General features: G+C 46.9%; 1 protein-coding gene across 2 annotated transcripts in view; it reads left to right on the top strand.

The window, feature by feature from the left end:
• Positions 1–21,665, top strand: part of RHPN2 (rhophilin Rho GTPase binding protein 2) — a 68,994-nt gene extending 47,329 nt beyond the window's left edge. For both annotated transcript variants that reach the window (XM_047791596.1, XM_047791597.1), the window contains exons 8-15: positions 1,560–1,747; positions 2,155–2,311; positions 4,788–4,907; positions 6,358–6,552; positions 12,350–12,426; positions 13,060–13,206; positions 13,512–13,667; positions 20,344–21,665. In XM_047791596.1, coding sequence (XP_047647552.1) covers positions 1,560–1,747; positions 2,155–2,311; positions 4,788–4,907; positions 6,358–6,552; positions 12,350–12,426; positions 13,060–13,206; positions 13,512–13,667; positions 20,344–20,604 — 1,301 coding nt within the window. In that variant the 3' untranslated portion in view covers positions 20,605–21,665. The remainder of the gene's footprint in view (positions 1–1,559; positions 1,748–2,154; positions 2,312–4,787; positions 4,908–6,357; positions 6,553–12,349; positions 12,427–13,059; positions 13,207–13,511; positions 13,668–20,343) is intronic.
• Positions 21,666–22,190: the final 525 nt, after the last annotated feature.

Below are 22,190 nucleotides of genomic sequence, written 5' to 3'. Positions count from 1 at the left end.
GCTCTAGCATGAAAATTTCCACTGGAGTGGCTGACCTCTTACCTGAGGTCCTGGGGAAAAGCCCTGAAATCCTGAATGACCCTGGGTTGAGTGTGAGCAGGTCCCCCTGAGAGCCTTTCAGCTGTTCTGTCTGCCTTCTGCCATCACCTCCATCACCTGCCTCGTCATCTATGGAATGTCTCACAGATGTCCTAGGTGAGACAGGAATGGATGGGGAGCAGGGTGGTTTCCTGACTTGATACAGATGTAAATGTTTTGTTTTGTTTTTTTTTGTCTTTTTAGGGCCACACCTGCAGTATGTGGAGGTTCCTAGGCTAGGGGTTTAATCAGAGCTACAGCTGCCGACCTACACCACAGCCACAGCCACGTGGGATCCTTAACCCACTGAGTGAGGCCAGGGATCGAACCTGCAACCTCACGGTTCCTAGTCAGGTTCGTTTCTGATGCGCCACAAGGGAAACTCCAAGATGTAAATGTTTTGGAAGGCAATTGGAGAACAAAAATTTCCTAACTGGTAGAAAGACATGGATAACCATGTAACCATTTGTAACCCTTTTTAGGAGTGCAGTTATATTGTTGCATAACTGTGCATCTCCAGAACTTTTTTTTATCACCTCAACGCAGAAACTCTGTCACCTGAAACACTAACTCCTCCTCCACCCCTCAGCTTCTGAGAAACATTCTACTTCTTGTCTATGTGAGTTTGACTCTTTCAGATACCTGGTCTCATACAATATTTGTCCTTGTGATGGACTTAATTCACTTCAGGTCATGTCTTCATCCATGGTACATACACTTAGCATGTATCAGAATTGCCTTCCTTTTTTTGTTGATTTTTTGGTTTTCTGTTTGTTTGTTTTGCTTCTAGGGCTGCACCTGCAGCATATGGAGGTTCCCAGGCTAGGGATCAAATCAGAGCTGTAGCCATTGGCCTGTGTCATAGCCACAGCAACATCAGATCTGAGCCGTGTCTGCGACCTACACCACAGCTCACAGCAACACCAGTTCCTTAACCCACTGAACGAGGCCAGGGATTGAACCTGCAACCTCATGGCTCCTAGTCAAATTCGTTTCCCCTGTGCCATGGTGGGAACTTCCCCCCTCCCTTTTTTGATAGGCAAGAAATAGATTTATTAAGATAGGATGCTTGTGAGAGATACAGGTGGGCAGGCAAAGAAGCACTGCCCCGAGGAAAGTGGAGAGAATTGCCTTCCTTTTTAAGGCTGGAAATATTCCAGTGTATGTATATACCTCGTTTTGTTTAGCCACCTATCTGTCGAGCGACTCATCTGCGTCATTTCTGCCTTTTGACTTTTGGGGATAATGTCGCGACAAGCATTCCCGTACAAGTATCTGTTGAAGTCTCTGCTTTCAGTTCTCTGGGGTTGTACCTAGGAGTGGAATTGCTGGGTCTCTGGTAATTGAGAATCAGGTGGTTTTTTTTTAGACGCTTCAGAATACCAGTTTTATGTTTTGCGTCTGTCATTTTCCATACTCCTGAGCAAAGCGGTGAAAGAAATAGGATCCTGAACTAACGTGCCACACACTTGCACTTGCAGGAGTTTTAAACTACCTGAAAGAGACATTTACCCACACTCCAAGTTATGACATGAGTCCTGCCATGCTCAGTGTGCTGGTCAGAATGATGCTCGCACAAGCCCAGGAGAGCACGTTCGAGAAAGTCTGCCTTCCTGGGATCCAGAACGAGTTCTTCATGCTGGTGAAGGTGGCTCAGGAGGCCGCCAAGGTAAGCCTTGCTGTTTCCCGTGACGAGCGGGCTGAGCGGGCGTGCAGGTGTGTGCTCACTGGAAGCAGCACGGCTTTCCGTGGTTGCTCGCCCGTGACCTGGGCACCGTGCCCACCCTGACTGGCCAGTGTGCTGGCTCGCACTTTCTTGGCAAGTAACGGTGTTTCAGATGCGGATCACTGATTCCATCTGCAGCTTAGCCTCAAAACCAGCATAATGACGGCTGCCCGCTGTCCCTTTTAACTCTGACGCTGACAGCACTAGGAGCCCTTGGAGTGGCTCCCAGATTCTGGTGCGGCTTCTGGCAGGGGCTGCTGCAGAGAAGAAAGGGCTCTTTTTCTGCAGCCCGGCTACGTGAGGGCCCCTGTGCCAGGCCCTGCGCTTTCCCAGCACTTCTTCTGTTTTAGGTGGGAGAGGTCTATCGGCAGCTGCACGCGGCCATGAACCAGGCGCCGGTGAAGGAGAACATCCCTTACTCCTGGGCCAGCTTGGCCTGCGTGAAGGCCCACCACTACGAAGCCCTGGCCCACTACTTCACAGCCACCCTCCTCATCGACCACCAGTGTAAGGCTTGGAGGCTCAAGGCTCTGGGCTTTGATCAGGGTTTCCGTTTTGCTGTCTCTGGGCGATTCTGAGCCAGTGAGAGCTTTCTGCCTGCCCGGGAGTTGCGCCCAGCCTGGGCGGGGGTTACCTGTCGGCCCAGGCAGCTGTCACACAGGGTGGGCTTAGGGGTTATGTGGTACCGACCACTGTGGGAGGAAGAAGGATGATGTTCCTTCTGCCTGGGATGGAGCAGACAGCTTGATGGGGATGGAATCTATGACCAGGGCTGGGACCAGGGAGGCCTTGGCTGCAGGCACAATATCTAGTGGGATGCCCGTAGACTCGGTAATGGAGATACTATGTTAATGTAATAAGTATAAATGAGTCAAAACGAATGAAAAAAAAAAAAAACTACAGTGATTTAACATTTAAATAAAGACACAGTGCTGTGTTGAACCACATTAGAATGTGTAACAAAAAGAAATTTGGTAAGCTGTTCATCATGAATTTTTTTTTCTTTTTTTTTTGGCCATCCTATGGCATATGGGGTTCCCTGGCCAGGGATCAGATCTAAGCTGCAGGGTTTTTTTTTTGTTTTTTGGGGTTTTTTTGTCTTTTTTTTTTTTGCTATTTCTTGGGCCACTGCCGTGGCATATGGAGGTTCCCAGGCTAGGGGTTGAATTGGAGCTGCAGCCACTGGCCTACGCCAGAGCCACAGCAACGCGGGATCCAAGCCGCGTCTGCAACCTACACCACAGCTCATGGCAACGCCGGGTCTTTAACCCAGTGAGCAAGGGCAGGGACCGAACCCGCAACCTCATGGTTCCTAGTCGGATTCGTTAACCACTGCGCCACGACGGGAATTCCCTAAGCTGCAGTTTTGACGTACACCACAGCTACAGCAACACCGGATCCTTAACCCTCTGCTCCAGGCCACGGATTGAACCTGTGTCCTGGCACTGCAAAGATGCTGCCAATCCCATTGTGCCACAGTGGGAACTCCCGTCATCAGTATTTTTTGCATTAATTTTGATTCTTAGAAAATTGTATTAAAATATCATATATGTTGATGGCTGAGTTGGAGGCACCTCTTTAAATTTGCAGCCTTAGGTGAGTGCCTGACTCTCCTTAACCCTGGTCTTGGCTCTGATCTGAAGATGAATGAGACTTTTTTTTTTGCCATTAGTGCTGATCAAGGCAATCCTTAGAGTAACGTAAAGGGTAACCCCTGGCTCCAGACTGCCTGGGTTCATAGCTCAGCTTTGCCCTTTACTAGCTGTGTGATCTTGGGCAAGTTATTTGACTGCTCCATGCCTCCGTGTTCTCATCTGTAAAACAGGGCTATGAAGAGACCCTGTCCTACAGGCTGTTGGGAAAGCTCTGTGCATCTCTGCAAAGCTACGTAGTGCCTCGTAGCTGCTGGGCTCTCTGAAAGTGTTGTAGACAGGACATGTCACGTAAACCAGTGGAGTGGGTCAGTCACTGTGATGGGAACACAAATGAGGCAGTGGTTGGAGTCCTTGGTGTAGCCATGTTCTTCACAGGCAGGGCATCTCAGTTGGACTTGGACCTCGGAGGAGGACTTTTTTTCTTCCCCCCATCTTTTTAGGGTCACACCCGAGGCATGTGGAGTTTCCCAGCATAGGGGTCAAATCAGAGCTGCGCTGGCCGGCCTACACCACAGCCACAGTAACTCGGGATCCCAGTTGTGTCTACCACCTACACCACAGCTCATGGCAACAGTGGATCCTTTACCCACCGAGCAAGGCCAGGGATCGAACCTGCATCCTCGTGGATACTAGTCAGTTTCGTTTCCATCAATCTGAGCCATGGCCGTAACTATTGAGGGGGACTTTTTTTAACTGAACAGAACAGGGAGGGAAGGGACAGCTGGAGTGAGAACACATTCCTGTGAGCCCAGCTACGGAGGCTGGAGTGTTGAGTTGGCGGTAGCTGATTTGATGAGATTAGGAGGGGACAGGTGCCAGGGAGGGTGCAGGCATGGTCTGACATGGAGGCCACCAGAGGTCTGAGGTCGGGCTGTGCTTGGAGGTTCCTGCGATGGGTGACATTGGGGAGGTAGAGAGCAGGGACCTGGAGCCAAATCATGAGCACTAAGGCCTGTGGGCTGGATGGCCAGGGTGTGTCTAGGGTTGGAGAGCAGACCCATCATCCCAAGTGCCCTATAAAGCTGGAGAAGGAGTTCCTGCTGTGCTGCAGTGGGTTTGGCGGTGTCTCTGCAGAGCCAGGATATAGGTTTGATTCCCAGTCCCTGCACAGGGGGTTAAAGGATCGGGTGGTGTGGTGTAGGTCACAACTACAGCTCGGATCTGAATTCCATTTGCCTCGGGGTGGCCAAAAAAGGTGGGGAGGGGGACTGGAGAAGGCAACCTGGAGCTGGGGCTGAAAGGAGGCTCTCCCAGTGCGTCCCTGGTGCCGTCTCCAGAGCCCTCACCACAGCCACACAGAGGGACTTACCCTGTGGTTCTTGTTGCAGTGAAGCCTGGCGCAGACGAGGACCACCAGGAGAAGTGCCTGTCCCAGCTGTACGACCACATGCCAGAGGGACTGACGCCCTTGGCTACGCTGAAAAACAGTCACCAGCGCCAGCATTTGGGTGCGTGTCACTCTCCCACTCCCTCCCTCCCTCCCCATGTCCCTTCTGATGCCCCGCTGTTCTGGATCACACACAATCCCAGACAGGTCCCCAGGACAGGGCCTGGAGCGTAGGGCTTCCTGAGTCATCGTGGCCACTCTGGATCCAGAAACCATGAGGCATAGTCCTCCATGTGCAAACCTGAATTCTTCCACCACCCACACTTGCCCCCACACCACACATGCACCTTCTCCATCTCAGTGATGGCAACTCCATCCTACGAGGTGTTCAGGCCAGAAACCTTGGACTCACTCTCTGCCCTTGTCCTATTCTTGATTTGCAGATCCCATTGACTCCACCTAGAAAACACATCCCAAATCTGATCACTTCTTACCTACCATCCTTGTTTAAGCTACCCTTAAGTAGTGCCAACTTAACAAACGTTGACTCGCGTGTCTCACATGACCCTGCAAGACAGATCATGATTCTGTTTTTCACTCAAGGCCCTTGTGTGCTCCCATCTCGCCCAGAGTAGGAGTAGAAGTTCTCACCTGTGCATGGAAGCTTGGACATGGTCAGGCCCCTGCTCCTGTCTGGCCTCATTCCCCACCCTTCTCTCCAGCCCCTACTCCATCTAGCCAAACGCCCAAGGTCCTGCTGCCCTTAAATGTACAGGCACTTGCTGTTCTAAGGAACGTTATTCTGTCAGGTATCCTCATGACAGCTCCCTCGCTTCCTTCAGGGCTCTGCTCAAGTTAACTTCTAGGAGTTCCCTGGTGGCTCAGTGGGTTAAGGATCTAGTGTTGTTACTGCTGTAGCTTTGGTTACTACTGTGGCATGGGTTCACTTCCTGGCCCAGGAACTTCCAAATGGCATGGGCATGGCCTCCCCCCCAAAAAAGTTACCTTCCAAAAGGCCTTTTCTGATCACTCACCACAGAAGAGCAATTCCACATTCCCCATCTTCTCGTGCCAAGTCTGCCTACCCTGCTTTATTTTTCTCCAGAACCTTATTGCCACATGACCCATCCCATATGTCTTTGCCTGTGAATTATTTGTCTTCACCCAGTAAGTGTGACATGTAAACCCCATGAATGCAGAGACTAGTTTTTGTTCACTGCTTTACCTTTAGTGCCTAGAACTTGCGGTAAATGTTTGCTGAATGGAAGGTTTAGAGACACCAGTGAGCATATTGCACATGCATTTAAGAGGGACTAAAGCCATTCATTCAGGCAGATCCTTGAGACAAGAGAATGTCCACCTCGGCCCCGCACAGTGGTTTAAAGGATCCAGCGTTGCTGCAGCTTCAGTGTCGGTGGCAACTGCAGCTTGGATCTGATCCCCATTCCCACATGGGAATCCCATGTGTCTCGGGGTGGCCAAAAAAGTGGGGGAAAAAAGTCCACCTCATCTTGAGGTCCCCACGTCGTGATTTACCCACGTGTCCTGTGGTGTTGATTTTCTGTGGGCAGGCAAGTCCCACCTGTGCAAAGCCATCACCCATCACGAGGAGTCGGTGAGGGAGGCAAGCCTGTGCAAGAAGCTCCGGAACATCGAGGTGCTGCAGGAGGTGCTGTCCGCGGCGCACGAGCGGACCCGGCTCAAGTACGCTCAGCTCCGCGAGGACTGTGACCTGCTGAACTTGACTGAAGCTCCCAACATTGTCTGTGAGTGCCTCAGTGGCCTGGGTGCTGGGGCCCGTGCAGAGGGCACATGAGAGAGGCAGACACCCAGCCTATATTCTCTCGTCCTGCAGGGGTGGCTGTGTGCCGGGTGCTGGGATGGACAGGGCCACGTGCTGCTCCTGCTCTGGAGCCCTCACCTCCTCATTCCTGGATCTAGGGTTTTCTTTATGGCCCTTGTCTTTGTCGCCTCCTGCGGTGTCAGGGCCCTGCCTCCTTGGTTCTGCTCTCACTTCACTCTCCACCCCCTTTGCTGACTGTCCTGCCAACCCCAGCCTCCCCTCCTGGCACTCTTTGAGGGTCTCCTCTCCCTGGTTTGCTTTCTCTAGATTCCTTTCCTTGAAGTGTCACGACCTCCTCTGGGCTTTCAGCTGTCAGCCGTAGTCCGGAGCCCCTGGACTCCTTGCCCTCCCGCATACCACCTGCCTTCTGGGAAACGGTGCTTCACTGTCTTTTACCTCCGGCTCCATCATGCGAAAGCCACCTGTACCCTTAGTCCCGATTCAAGCCTTGCTCTTTCTCTTGTTTTCTCCATCTTTCGTTAGAACCAACATTTTCTTCTTTTCTTATTTTTAGGGAATTTTTTTTTATTATTATGGAAAAGAAGTAGATTTTTCCCTAATACAGTGGAATCAGGGGATGCAGGGAAAATTTTTACTTAGGCAGTGAAAATTCCTTCAAAATCTAGTTCTTTTTTTTTTTTTTTTTTGCTTTTTAGAGCCACATCTGCGGTATATGAAAGTTCCCAGGCTAGGGCTCAAATCAGAGCTACAGCTGCTGGCCTACACCACAGCCACAGCAATGCAAGATCCGAGCTGCATCTGTGACCTACACCGTATCTCATGGCAACCCTAGATCCCTGACCTAGTGAGCAAGGCCAGGGACCCAACCTGCATCCTCCTGGATACTAGTTGGGTTTGTTTCCACTGCGCCACAACGGGAACTCCTTAGTTCCTCTTCTGTGTGTGTTTGTATGCAGTGAGAACACTTAAGATCTTAACCCTTTGGGGAATTCCCTGGTGGTTTAGTGGCGGGGATTCAGTGCTTTCACCGCTGTGCTCCGGGTTCCATCCCTGGTCCGAGAACTGAGATCCCACTTCAAGCCATTGCATGCCGAGGCCAAAAAAAAAAGATCTACTCTTTTGTCAAATTTGAAGTCAAGGTGTTGTTAGAGTCAGCATACTATTTTAGACTTCCAGAATTTCTCCATCTTGTGTAACTAAAACTTCGTACCCGTTGACCAATATCTCACCCCACCTCACCCCCCACCCCTGGCATCTACCGGTCTGCTCTCTGCTTCTTTGAGCTTGATTGTTTATTTATTGTATAAGTTTTAAGTGTACAGCATTATCATTCAACATCTGTATACACTACAAAGTGATCACCACCGCAAGACTAGGTACGACCCATCACTATAGAGTTGACTCCTTTGATCCATTTTGCCCACCTTCCAACACCCTTTCTGGTAACCACAAATCTGTTCTGTGTATCTATGAGTGTATTTTTGTTTTGCTTTATTTGGTTTAAGACTCCAATCATAGGGTATTTTTTCCTCTTTCTTATGTCACTTAACATAATACCCTCAATCCATCCATGTTATTGCAAATGGCAGGATTTCATTCTTTTTTTTTTTTTTTTAATGGCTGAGTTGTATTCCACTGTATGTATGTACCACATCTTCTTTATCCATGGACACTTAGGTTGTTTCCATATCTTGGCTATTATAAATAATGCTGCAGTGAACATAGGGGTGCATGTATCTTTTCAAATTAGTGTTTTTGTGTTCCTCAGAAAAATACCTGGAAGTGGGATAGCTCGGTCATATAGTAGTTCTTACATTTTTTGAGGGATGTCCATACTGTTTTCCATAGTGACTGCACCAACTTAGAGTCACAACCATAGTGCGTGAGGCTTCCCTTTTCTCCACATCCTCGCCAACATTTGTTATTTCTTGTTTTTTGATAACAGCTGACTTTAATAGATGTGAGATGGTATCTTATTGTGGTTTTGATTGGCATTTTTCTAATAATTACTGATGTTGAACATCTTTTCATGTGCCTCTTGGTCATCTGCATATCTTCCTTGGAAAAATGCCTTTTCAGATCCTTTGCCCTTTTTTTTTTTTTTTTTTTAATTTAATGGCTGTACCCTTGGCATATTGGAAGTTCTCAAGCCAGGGATCGAATCCGAGCTGTAGCTGTGGCAACACTGGATCCTTTTTTTTTTTTTTTTTTTGCTATTTCTTGGGCTGCTTCCGCGGCATGTGGAGGTTCCCAGGCTAGGGGTCTAATCGGAGCTGTAGCCTCTGGCCTACGCCAGAGCCACAGCAATTCGGGATCCGAGCCGCGTCTGCGACCTACACCACAGCTCACGGCAATGCTGGATCGTTAACCCACTGAGCAAGGGCAGGGACCGAACCTGCAACCTCATGGTTCCTAGTCGGATTCGTTAACCACTGCGCCACGATGGGAACTCCCTTTGCCCATTTTTTAATTGCATTGTTTTGTTGTTGAGTTGTATGTGTTCTTTATATACTTTGGACATTAACTCTTTATTGCATGTATGATTTGCAAATATCTTCTTCTATTCAGTAAATTGTCTTTTGTTTTGGTGATGGTTTCCTTTTCTGTGCAAAAGCTTTTTAGTTTGATGTAGTCCCATTTGTTTATTTTTGCTTTTGCTTCCCTTGCCTTTAAGTCAGATCCACAAAAATATCACTAAGACCAATGTCACTGAGGTTGCCACCTATATTTTCTTCTAGGAGTTAACATGATTTTAGCTTTTACATTACGTTTTTACCCATTTTGAGTTAATTTTTGTGTATGGTGTGAGAGGGGCGTCTAGTTTCATTTTTTTGCATGTGGCTGTTCAGTATTTCCAGCACCATTTATTGAAGAAACCATCTTTTCTCCATTATATGTTCTTTGCTCCTTTGTTGTAAATTAATTGTCCATATATGTGTGGGTTTATTGCTGGGCTCTCAATTCTGTTCCATTGGTCTGTATGTCTGGTTTTTTCCCTGTACAATATTGCTGTTGATTACTGTAGCTTTGTAGTATAGTTGAAATCAAGGAGCGTAATATCTCCAGCCAGCTTTGTTCTTTCTTAAGATTGTTTTGGCTATTTGGAACCTGTCATGGTTCCAATCAAATTTTAGAATTATTTGTTCTAGTTCTGTGATATATGCCATTGGGTTTTTTGGTAGGGATTACATTGAATCTGTAGGTTGCTTTGGGTAGTGTGGACATTTTAACAACATTAGTTTTTCCAATCCACAAACATGGAATATCTTTCTATTTATTTGTATCTTTTTCAGTTTCTTTCATCGGTGTCATATAGTTTTTAGTGTAGACGTCTTTCACGTCCTTGGTTAAATTTATTCTTAGGTTATTTTGGGTTTTTTGGTGCAATCGTAAATTGCATTGTTCTCATTTCCCTTTCCAATAGTTGTCAGTATATAGAAATGTCATAGATTTCTGTACTTTGATTTCGTATCCTGCAACATTAATGAATTCATTTATTAGTTCTAGCAGTTCTTGGGGGCAAGTCTTTTAGAGTTTTCTGTATGTAGTATTATGTCCTCTGCACATAGAGACTTTTTTACTTCTTCCTTTCTGATTTGGATGCCTTAATTCCTTTTCCTTGTCTAATTGCTATGGCTAGGACTTCCAATACCATGTTGAATAAAGTGGTAAGAATGGGCATCCTTGTCTTGTTCCTGATCTTAGAGAAAAGTTTTCAGCTTTTCACCATCGTGTATGATATTAGCTTTGGACTTGTCAGTAAATAGCCTCTATTGGAGTTCCCACTGTGGCACAGCGGTGTCAGTGGTATCTTGGGAGTGCTAGGACACAGGTTCAATCCCCAGCCTGGCACAGCGGGTTAAGGATCTGGCATTGGTACAGCTGTGGCTTAGGTCGCAACTATGGCTCAGATCTGATATTTGGCCTGGGAACTCCATAGGCCACGGGTGGCCAAAAAAGAAAAAAGAAAAAAAAATATATGCTTTATTATGTTGAAGTATGTTTCCTTTATACCATTTTGTTGTGAGTTTTTATTGTAAATAGATGTTGATGAGTTTGCCTGTTTTAGATCCATATATAGGTTAGCCTGTGCACCACTAGCACTTTCTAAGCATCTCTAAGGTTCTAAGCACTGACGTGGGTTCAGGAATATGGAAATGAACTAGATAGTTGTTGCTGCCCTCTGGGAGGTAGTCGTCAGTTCTACCCTAGAGGTCAGGACAAGGGGGCTCCCTGGAGAGGTGATTTTACAGTGAGAAATGACTAGGATTTTTCCCAGGAGTTAGAGGAAGGGGATTGAGGGTGGCCCAATCGAGGGAACCCCCTTTGTCCATATACCCCACCCCATTTCCTACACCAATGCCCCCAGTCTCTGAAGCCTTCCGCTTTCAGGAACCAGCTTCTTAGAGACAGAACCCTCCTCAAGCTAGAACCCTGGGCTTGTCAGTAGTAATGTTGGCTGGTGTCTGTTGAGGACTTGAGGTCTACTAGGCACAACATTTGAGCACCGTATGTATACAGGATCTCATTCAACTCACTCCCCAGTTCTCCGAGGGTGGTACAAATATCATAAAGATGAGGCAGTGGAGGCTTAGGGAGATCAAAGCCTTTGCCCCAGGACCAAGAGGGTAAGTGGGAACAGCAGCGGTGCTCAAGGATTCTTCTTCATAGACACAGGTTACTTCCTTGGCTCCCTGGTCCACACAGTGTGTTCTATGCCCAGGAAGTAGAGACAGCCTCCGTAGAGGGAGGGAGACGCACGGCTCCTGGCGAGGCTCCCTGGGGTTGGTAGTTCCACTCTTATAGCAGATGAGCAACTATATCTGAGCCCAATGCTGTGCAAGCGATTTATAAGAAACCACACAGCAACATGAGTTAATGAGTATATGAGATCTCTCTGTGCTATTTTTACTTTTTTGTCAGTTTAAAAAGGAAATTAAAACTTTATTAAAATAAATGAAAAAGTGTACACACATGAATATGCATATAATGGTAATATGCCTCACACAATCATGCACATATCACTCAATATTCCAAAGTAACCCACAATGTAGCTATTATGTCGTTTAATAACATTAACCTAACAGTAAATAAAATTATAGACTTTGTAAGGTTATCTTATTTTAAGAAACATCTGTTCTTTAATTAAAGACTATAACTGCTATATTTTACAGGGAAACTTTTATGATGTTTTCTGCCCAAATTAAATGGTGACTAAAACAAAAAACAAACAACAACAACAACAAAAAAAGAAACCACAGGGGTGTGTCCTACCTTGGCAAATGCTGGTCTTCTTCCCCAGATTTTCTTTTTATGCTGTTGTTCTTATTTACGTAGCCTGCTCTGGGATCCTTTGTTAGAAATTGACTGGCCTCATGGGAAGGTTGGCTTGAGCCTGCCGAGAATATGATGGTGGAGATTTGAGCTATTGATGCACACAGTTTGGCAAACCCGCCTCTCACTGTGAAATCCTCACGTCACATGTTAATAATGAAAAGAGGAAACACATCTCACCCAAAACTTTGTGCTGAAAGCCTGGTACTTCTGTAACAGCCACCCCTGAAACGTCAGTTACTTCTCAGTAGGATTTCATAAGCCCCTTGAAGGCAGGGAACTCGTCTTGTTGTCACGCTTCTGTCCCAGTCTTAGAGTGGGGTATGGCTCATGGTAGGTACCCAGATGGACTTAGATTTGAGTTTTCAAGGATAGCTTTCAATTACAGAAACATTTATGCTTTTATTTTTAATCTTCTCTTTCAGCTAAAACTGAGCAAGAGGTTGAAATTATACCGCCACAGTTTTCCAAGGTGACAGTAACAGACTTCTTCCAGAAGCTGGTAAGTTGAAGGTTCATTTCATAATGACTTGAGGGGAAAGCTTTCTTCCCCCACACTCATGGCATGTGGAAGTTCCTGGAAGAATCCAAGCTGCAGCTGTGACCTATGCCACAGCTGTGACAATGCAGGATCCTTAACCCACTGTGCTGGGTTAGTGACCCCAACCATTGCAGAGACAAGGCTAGATCCTTAACCCACTGTGCCACAGTGGGAACGCCTCGATTTTTAGAGGTGTTATGTAAGGTGGTTTTAATTAAGGGAATTTTAAAAAGGATCATTTTATTTTAAATACATTGGATCTTTTAGAGAAGATGGCAGTTCCTGTTCCAGTAGGACTGCTGTAGCATGTTATCCTAGACGGTGTCAGTAGTCTCTGAGCAAGGACCAGTGGAATCAGAAAGGACAACAAGGCATCATTTCCTTTAGCTCTCAAATGCCTGATGCAGGAGATTCCCTGGTGGCCTAGCAGGTTAAGGATCCCGTGTTGTCCCTGCTATGGCTTGGGTCACTGCTGCGGCACAGGTTCAGTCCCTGGCCTGGGAACTTCCACATGCCATGGGCACAGCCCAAAAAAAAAAAAAAATGTGTATTTCAGGTTTCAGACCTTCCACCTCATGATGCTCTATTCCACAGGGCCCTTTATCTGTGTTTTCGGCTAATAAGAGATGGACACCTCCTCGAAGCATTCACTTCACTGCAGAAGAAGGGGACTTGGGGTTTACCCTGAGAGGAAACGCCCCAGTTCAAGTCCACTTCCTGGATCCGTATTGCTCTGCCGCAGTAAGTGTAGATCCTTCTAGATTGGAGCAAACTTCACCGGCATTTTTGCCGACAAACTGGGAAAATACAAAGAGAGCTGCCCCAACAAATATATCCGAGTGAATGAATTTAGGGCTCCTCTTCGTAAAAGGCCTGGCTTTATGCAAAAGGCCTCTCATGCCTTTCACGCCCAAAGAATAAGGAATTAATTCTTGCTTTCTTGAAGTAAACTGATACCGATACCTATTTTGTTAATGAACTTGGGAACCGCCTCGGGAATTTGAATGAACAGAACATTGACCTTTATTTAAATCATATTTCCTTAGGGGGCAGGAGCCAAGGAAGGGGATTATATTGTTTCCATTAAAGGCATGGATTGTAAGTGGCTGACGGTGAGTGAGGTTATGAAACTGCTGAAGAGCTTTGGCAAGGACGACATTGAGATGAAGGTCGTGAGCCTCCTGGACTCCACGTCATCCATGGTGAGTGCCTGTGAGCCCGGTGGTAAATAGCGTCATGTGTGAAGTCCATGTGGCTCCAGCCCTGAGGTCTTTACCCGGACCCCTGCCTCCTGCCTACGTGTGTAACATGCCACAAACGACCGAACCCCTAAGCTTGTTGTCACTGGGATGTGCTCACCATGGGTTACAGAGATCACTGGAACTCTTTCTTAAAATCCTGTAGATAAAGGAATCAATCGCTTTATTTTTCTGATCGAATTCCTTTTCATTGCAAAAGTGGTATATACTCATGGTCAAACAAAAATACTCAAATGGGGAGTTCCTGTTGTGGCTCAGGGGGTTAAGAACCGGACTAGTATCCATAAGGATACGGGTTTGATCCCTGGCCTTGTTCAGTAGGTTAAGGATCCAGTGTTGCAGTGAGCTGTGGTGTAGGCTGAAGATGTGGCTCAGATCTGGTGTTGCTCTGGCTGTGGCGTAGGCTGGCAGCTGCAGCTCCGATTCAGACCTCTAGCCTGGAAACGTCCATGTGCCACAGGTGCAGCCGTAAAATAAATAAATCAATAAACAGTACAGAAGGGCATAGGGTGATGTGTGAAAGACCCTCTCGGCACGTGTTAGTGTTTTCCTGTAAGTTCCGAGCCTGTGTAGGCTCAGGTGTACAGATATATCCTTTTGTTCCCTAAGTGGGAAGAATTGTCGCAGGCCAGCTCTTCTGCGCTTGCCGCAGTTAATTACATACTTTGGATGCTTCCCTCTAGAACAGAATTCGTTTGTCCATTCAACCAATGTTGATTGGGCTTCAGCTCTGTGTCAGGTCCTTCTCATGTGTTGAAGCTACAGCTGGAACTAGACAGATAAGGTCCCTGCCCCCACAGAGCTGGCACTAAATAAGCAAATAAGTGGTTGTGATTTCACTAAGTGCCATAAAGGAATTTAACATGTGTAATGTGCTAGGGTGACTCGGGGTGGGACGGGCTCCTGGGCAGGGCTTGCACTGAGATGTGCGTGACAGGAGGAACCAGCCATTTGAAGAGGGATGCGAAGGGCACATGGGCAGGCGCCCCCACAGGTGCAGAGACCTTGCAGCAAAAATGAGTTTCACCTAGAGGAGCAAAAAGAAGGCCTTTTTGGGCATTGTGACAAGTGGCGGGAAGTGAGGTGGGAGGAAAGCAGGGCTTTGTTGGCAGTGGAGTGAGTTTGAGACCTTTTGAGAAGGCGAGTGACGTGGTGTGATGTTTATTTTAGAAGGTGGCTTGCTGCCTGGAGGCTGGCCGGGTGGCTGCAGAGCAGGTTGGCAGTGGCAGTCATCCAGGTCGGTTTTGTTAGCAGCTTCACACTGGGGGTCACAGTGGAGGTAGAGGGAAGGAGGTGCAGCTGAGACATCCTTGGGAAGTAGAGCTGATGGATTAGCAGGTGATTTGTGTAGAAAAAGTGGTGGGAAGATGCAGCTACAGTGTGACAGGGTCAGTGGTGTCTCTGCAATGCCAGGACACAGGTTCAATCCTTAGCGGTGCCGTGGGTTAAACGATCCAGCATTGCCGCAGTGGTGGCATAGGTCGCAACTGCGGCTCGGATCTGATCCCTGGCCCAGGAACTCCATACACTATGAGACAGCCAAAAGAACAAAGAAAAAAGGAGAGTGGGGTGGGAAGAGAGGACTCCTCAAGTTTTGGCTTGAACAGCAGCATCTTTTTTCACAATGGTGAAATGGGAGGGAGAGGAGAGAGAAAACACGTGTTGTGCTTTGAATGTTTCACATGCCGTTAGGGCTCCAAATGTAAAGTTAGCCATTGGGTCTTCAAATCTTCAGTTCAAGGGAGAAGTCAGAGCTAGAAACAAATATTTGAGGATCATCGGCACAGAGATGATTTTTCTTTTTCACTATGCCTGTGGCTCATGGAAGTTCCCAGGCCAGGGATTGAACCCATGCTGCAATTGCACCTGTGCTACAGCTGTGGCAATGCTGGATCCTTAACCCACTGGGCCACACGGGAACTTCCAGCATAGAGGTGATATTTAAAGCTGTAAGATTATAATGAAGTTACCCTCAAGGGGGAGAGGGCCGAGAGCGGCACCCTGAGAAACACCGCAAACATCTGGAGGTCAGTTAGAAGTAGGGGCCATGGCGAGTTGGGACAGGCAGGGAAAGGAGCTTCTGAAACTAAGAGAAGAAAATCCTGCCCAGAGAGAGTGGTGGTTGTGGTGAACCCAGTTAAGAGGTGGAGAATGAGTGCTTGTCAGGAGCTGGGGCATCAGGGGTGGGGAGTAACTGCTGATGTGCTCGGAGTTTCTTTCTTTGTTTTTTTTCTTTTGTCTTTTTAAGGTCATACCCTTGGCATGTGGAGGTTCCCAGGTTAGGGGTTGAATTGGAGCTACAGCCACCAGCTTACACTCCGGCCCCAGCAAGGCGGGATCCGAGCCATGCTTGTGACCTACACCCCAGCTTCATGGCAATGCTGGATCCTTAACCCACTGGGCGAGTCCAGGGATTGAACCTGTGTCCTCATGGATCCTAGTCAGGTTCATTACCGCTGAGCCACAACGGGAACTCCCAGGGTTTCTTTTTGAGGGGATGGGAATGTTCTAAAATTCAGTAGTGGTGGTGGTGGTGGCCCAACTCTGAATATACTGAAAACTGCTGGGTTGTATTAAAATGATGATTTTTATGGTATGTGAATTATATCTCAATTAGTAAAAAAAAAAAAAAAAAAAGATAAAGTAGTCATGGGACTTGGAGCATCTTGGGACCAGGGATCATGAGAAATGGTACTTTTAGGAGTAGAATCCATCATACTGCTACCCTAGTGTTCAACCAGAAACAAAAGAAGTCTGTCCAAAAGGAGGATAAATAAAAGTGCTGGGCTCTGACCTGAGGGGCTGGAGTCTGCCAGGCACAGCCAGGGGACCTGTGGCTTTAGAGGCCCTGCCCCAGAAGAGACTGAAGGGCTTAGCTGATAAGCGTGTCACACCTTTGAACCGGGCCAGGGAAGAATGGGAGTTAGGGCTTAAAGCAAGGCTTCTGAACTCAGACTGCCTCTGTTTGAGTTGTGGCTTTCACCAGTTCTGTGACCTTGGATGTCAGAGAATTGCTCTGAACCTCAGGAAAACAGAGAAAACAAGGCATAGCTGGGCTACCTTTCAATTCATAATAGCTGTTATTGTAGTTATAACTGTGATGTGGTTATTCTTGTCACCCGGAATGGACTTGAGATAACGACAATGGAGCACTGTTTTTTAACTGCCAAGCGTTTTCGCGCTTTCTTCAGACAAAAGCAAATCATGGAAACAGCAAAGGCCTGTGCTCTGGCTAAACGGGTCGCCTGCTACCCCACTCTCTCTGGAGTGTGGTGGGGCTCCCTGATACTCCTCCATGGAGCAGGATTTTTTTGTTTTTTTTCTTTTTGTGGTTGCACTCAAGGCATATGGAAGTTCCAAGGCTAGGGGTCTAATTGAAGCTGCAGCTACAGCCTGTGCCACAACCACAGCAATGCCAGATCTGAGCCACATCGGTCACCTACACTGCAGCTTGCAGCAACGCCAGATCCTTAACCCACTGCACGAGGCCAGAAATCGAACATCCATCCTCATGGACACTGTGTTGGCTTCTTAACCCCCTTAACCACAATGGGAATTCAGGAGCAGTTTTGAATATTACTGATGGAGTGGAAAGAATCCCAGGCTTGGAATCAAAGACCTGGAGTCAGGCCCTGTCTTCTGTTAACAACTGTGCGACCTTCAGCAGGTCATGACCGTCCCTAGGCAGCCTCATTGTCCTCACCTGTATAGTCCAAGACTTAGACTAGGGCCGGGGTTCCCAGCTGTTCTCTGTAAAGCCCTGAGTTCCAGGGAGGCGCCCCAGGAAGATGTGGGGCATGCGTAGGGGGGAGCATGCTGCATGAAGGACAGGAGAAAGGGGAATCTCGGAAGGAAGGAAAGACTTGTGAGAGGAGCAGAGAGAGTGCAGTGGTAGCTGGGAGGGGGACACAGGGAAAAGGAGAGCTTTTCAGAGGTATGTGTGTGATAGCACCATATGCTTATGTGCTGATGGGAGAAGGCGTGCAGGAAGGTGGGGGGACTTGGAGGAGATGGGGAGTGAGCTCCAGGCACAGGGGGAGGGCACACCTTGGAAGACAGATGCAGTGAAGTACAGTCGGCCCTCGTATCCACTGGGTATGAGGATTTGCAGCTTCCACATTTGCAGGTTCAGTCACCTGTGGATTGTTTTATATGAAGCATTAGAGGAGCGGCAGATTTTAGCATCTGGTGGGCATCCTGGAACCTGCCTACTGTGGACATCAAAGGATGAGTGTATAAGACTAGGATATCAGGAGGGCTTGAGAGATGGTATCTAGGAGAAAAGGAAAGAAATGACTAGAGAAGTGTGGGAGTACCAGGTAATGGGGTGCCCGGTCGAGGCTTGGGATAGCGTTGGAGCTTCAAGGGAAGCCAGTTGGTTTGGTAGATATCCTCCAGCAAGGAGCAGCTTTCCTGCACATTGGATGCAGGCGGGGGAAACAGAGGATAGAGTTTAACCAGAGTTGACATTTCCCTGGTTGGTAGCTGCTGGTGGAAGAGAATCGGGGGTACTTGTAAGGGAGTGGTTATAATGATGCGTAATGGACATTAAACAGGCTGAGGTTAAAAATGTTTGCAGGCATCCAATCTACCTCCAGGACTGTGTGTCTTATTATTGTTTTTACTGATAGTGCATGTGTCCTGTAGTGCACGGTGGGATTAATAGGCAATCTTAATAGAAAAGGGAAAACAGGCATCTTTTATCCAAAGGAGCCAAACTCCAGAGGGACATTCCTTTTTTTTTTTCTTTTTAGGGCTGCCCCCTCGGCACATGAAAGTTGGCAGGCTAGGGGAGGGGTCAAATTGGAGTTACAGCTGCCAGCCTACACCACAGACACAGCAACCTGAGATCCAGGCCAAGTCTGTGACCTACACCACAGCTCATGGCAACGCCAGACCCCTGACCCACTGAGTGAGGCCCGGGATTGAACCCGCATTCTCGTCGGACCTGTTTCCACTGGACCACAACGGGACCCCCCAGAGGAACATTTTATAGTGAATACTGTTTTGCCGCATCATTCAATTCCTCCCCTGGATTTGCATTGTGAACAATGTGCCCAAGATTTAGATACATTGTCTGCATACTTATCATATACATACGGCCTGATTTTAGTGCCTGGAACCAGGTAGATGGTCAATAAACGTTCGGTGAGCAAAGTAATCTCCATGTTAGGCAAACCTTAGAGGCAGGTGGTAACTCACCACAGAGGTGTTTATAAAACAAGTGCCTTCGCATTTCCTGTTGGAGTCCTGCACAGTCCTTTGAAAGTTAACAGGGGTGGAGTTCCCGTTGAGGCGCAGCGGAAATGCATCCGACTAGGAACCATGAGGTTGCAGGTTTGATCCCTGGCCTCGATCAGTGGGTTAAGGACCGGGCTTTGCCAGTGAGCTGTGGTGTAGGTTGCAGATGCGGCTTGGATCTGACATTGCTGTGGCTGTGGTATAGGCCGGCAGCTGTAGCTCTGATTCGACCCCCTATCCTGGGAACCTCCATATGCTTCAGGTTTGGCCCTAAAAAGCAAAAATAAAAGCTAACAGGGGTGTTTAATGGGTGCAGAGTTTATTTCAGGAAGATGGAAAAGCTCTGGAGATGGATGGCGGTGGTGGCTGTGCAACAGTGTGTATGTACTTAAGGTCGCAGGACTACACTCAAAAATGGTTAAAATGGTAAATTTGGTGTTACGTATGTATCACCAGTTTTCAGAACGGGAAAAAATTAATAGCACCATCACTGTAGATTCTGTAGTCTTTGAAGAGAATATATTTGCCCTGTACCCACTGGGGTGGGCTGAAACCCTGGATACATTCAGTGCCGACCCGTGTGTGTGGTGTGTTTTTAAGGAAAGAGGATTGACGGGTGCCGACATGCATCAATACCTGTACGTGAACGCTGCCTCTCAAAGTGTAACAGATAGTGGTTGTCGTTGGGAAGGGCCTGAGAGCCCAGGTGGGACGGATACTGATCCTCCCTGAGGCATGTTCACCTCATGCATTTTCATACTACTGACCATGAGTGTGCATTACTTTTTCAAAAAAAGTGAGTAGTGGCCCACAGCCCAAAGTACCGCTACTTGAGTATATTCCTTAAGAATTGTCTCTGTTGGCGTTTCTGCCCTGGTGCTGTGGGTTAATGATCCGGCTTGTTTCTGTGGAGGGCTGGGTTTGATCCCCAGCCCCGTGCAGTGGGCTAATGACCCAGCATTGCTGCAGCTGTGGCCATAGGTAGGTCGAAGCTCCGGCTTGAATTGGATCCCTGGCCCTGGGTACTTCCATATGCCTTGGGTACAGCCCAAGAAGAAGAAGAAGAAAAGCATTGCTCCTGTTTATTTTTTTTGCTTGCATCCTTGGTAAGCAGAAGATCCCAGGCCACAGCAGTTGACCCTAGTCAGACAGTGACAACACCGGGCCCTTAACCTGCTGAGCCACCAGGGAACTCTCGATTGTCCCTGTTTTTAAGGACCCCGTTTTCTATCAGTGTTTTAGTCTCTGAGTTTCAGAATTATTTCAGCTTAATATTAAAGGACCCTGTAGGTGCAGAAGGTGAGTTTCAAACGTGACCAGCATTCCTCTGACACCCTGAGGATTTCTAACACCCCTTTTCTTCCTTTTCTGTGTGCAGCTTAGTAAGTGCGCCACGTACTCCGTGGGAATGCAGAAAACTTACTCCATGATCTGCTTGGCCATAGATGATGACGATAAAACTGATAAAACCAAGAAAATCTCGAAAAAGCTCTCGTTTTTGAGCTGGAGCACCAACAAGAACAGACAGAAGTCAGCAAGCACCTTGTGCCTCCCGTCGGTCGGGGTGACAGGGCCTCCAGTCAAGAAGAAGCTCCCCTCTCCGTTCAGCCTGCTCAACTCCGACAGTTCTTTGTACTAAGGCGAGGAAACAGGTGTATCTGGCGCTGACGGGGCCTTCATATTTGTGCCATCAAGGGACATTTCTCATTATTCTCAAATCCCATTTTCGCACAGTGTAGACCCACAACTGATATGACTTTATGCATGAAAGTAACAAGAGACCTCTAGAAATTTGTGGAAAACAAGTTTATTCGGGAAGCCTCACCATACTGCTGCAACTTCTTTATTATCTAAAGTATTGGAAATAGAACAGTGTGGAAATATGGCTGTTTTTAAGGACTGTGGTTCTGACTTTTAGTTACTTATTATCAGAGTTAAATTAGGATTTCCTGTACTGGTCCCCTTTGTAAGTTTCCAGTCTTGGGTGATGGTTAACTCCTTAACTCAGAATTCAGATTAACCCAAATTAAGGCAGGTCAAGGGACTGTAGTGTTACTAAAAGCTGTTCCAAAGAGCTGCTGCCTAAGAACAATTCATTAACCTACAGCAACAATATTTTACTATTATTTCTAGATAATATGAATGCTCTTTCCAGAGAAAGTCTAGTGCCAAATTTGTCATGACTTAGTAGATAAAAGAACCATTTAGGAACAGCTTTTCTTCTATTTTATGTCCTTTAAAAGTCGCTAACACAGTGGCAGTGTTAGATGAAGAGGCTGTCTACAAGGTAGATAATATATTGTTTGATACTCAAAACATGTTTCATTTTGCTTAAGTAGAAAGTAAATAATTGTATATTTTAAGAGTCTTTAAGAAGGGTTAAACACATTTTATAAGGTCAGGATGTAAATGATTCAAGTTTAGAGCTCTAATATTTGACTTTTTAAAATGACATTCTTCCCAGTGGATTTCTCTTGCTGTACGCTGGATGACACCGTGATTCTAGTAAGATTCACTGTTGACATAGTACAAGTTACATAGCTTAACAATACATTGACATGTAATTTGGAAAATTAACGAAGTTAAATCTTTTCTAGTATGTAATCTCAAAAGGGAAGCAACCATAAATGGGGAAGTGTATCCGTTGCTCTTAGGGCCATTTTTGTATAAATATTTAAATAAACACATTCATTTGCCTGAGTGAATGTTTTCCACTTTGATTTCACTTTCGTTCCCCCCCCCAAATTAGTCTTACTTTAATGCACAAGATGTTTTTATTGTGATTTTTTAAAAATTCTGAACTTTTCACAAAACAGGACTTATTCGTGTTCTTTTAGTAACCTTGAAGACATAGGTACTTTTAATAATTGCATTTACTTATTTTATTTATTTTTTTCTTTTAGGGCCCTACCCATGGCATGTGGAGGTTCCCATGCTAGGGGTCAAATTGGAACTGGAGCTGCCAGCCACAGCAACATAGGATCCAAGCCACAGTTCCTGTTTTTTGAATAGGCAGTTACACCTTTTGATCCCCAGCCCTGGGCTCTGGCATCCTTATTTATTTTGCCTGCGCCCATGGCATGTAGAAGTTCCCTCGAGCCAGGAATTGGACCCTGGCCGCCGCAAGGACAATGAGCTACAGCAGTGACAATCCCAGATCCTTGGCTGCTAGGCCACAAGGGAACTCCTGACATCTTTAATTGTATTTCTCTTTTGAATGTAGCT

This window comes from Phacochoerus africanus, chromosome 8, assembly GCF_016906955.1.
Source record: "Phacochoerus africanus isolate WHEZ1 chromosome 8, ROS_Pafr_v1, whole genome shotgun sequence".
Lineage (NCBI taxonomy): Eukaryota > Metazoa > Chordata > Mammalia > Artiodactyla > Suidae > Phacochoerus > Phacochoerus africanus.
This window is presented reverse-complemented; position numbering and strand designations above follow the sequence as displayed.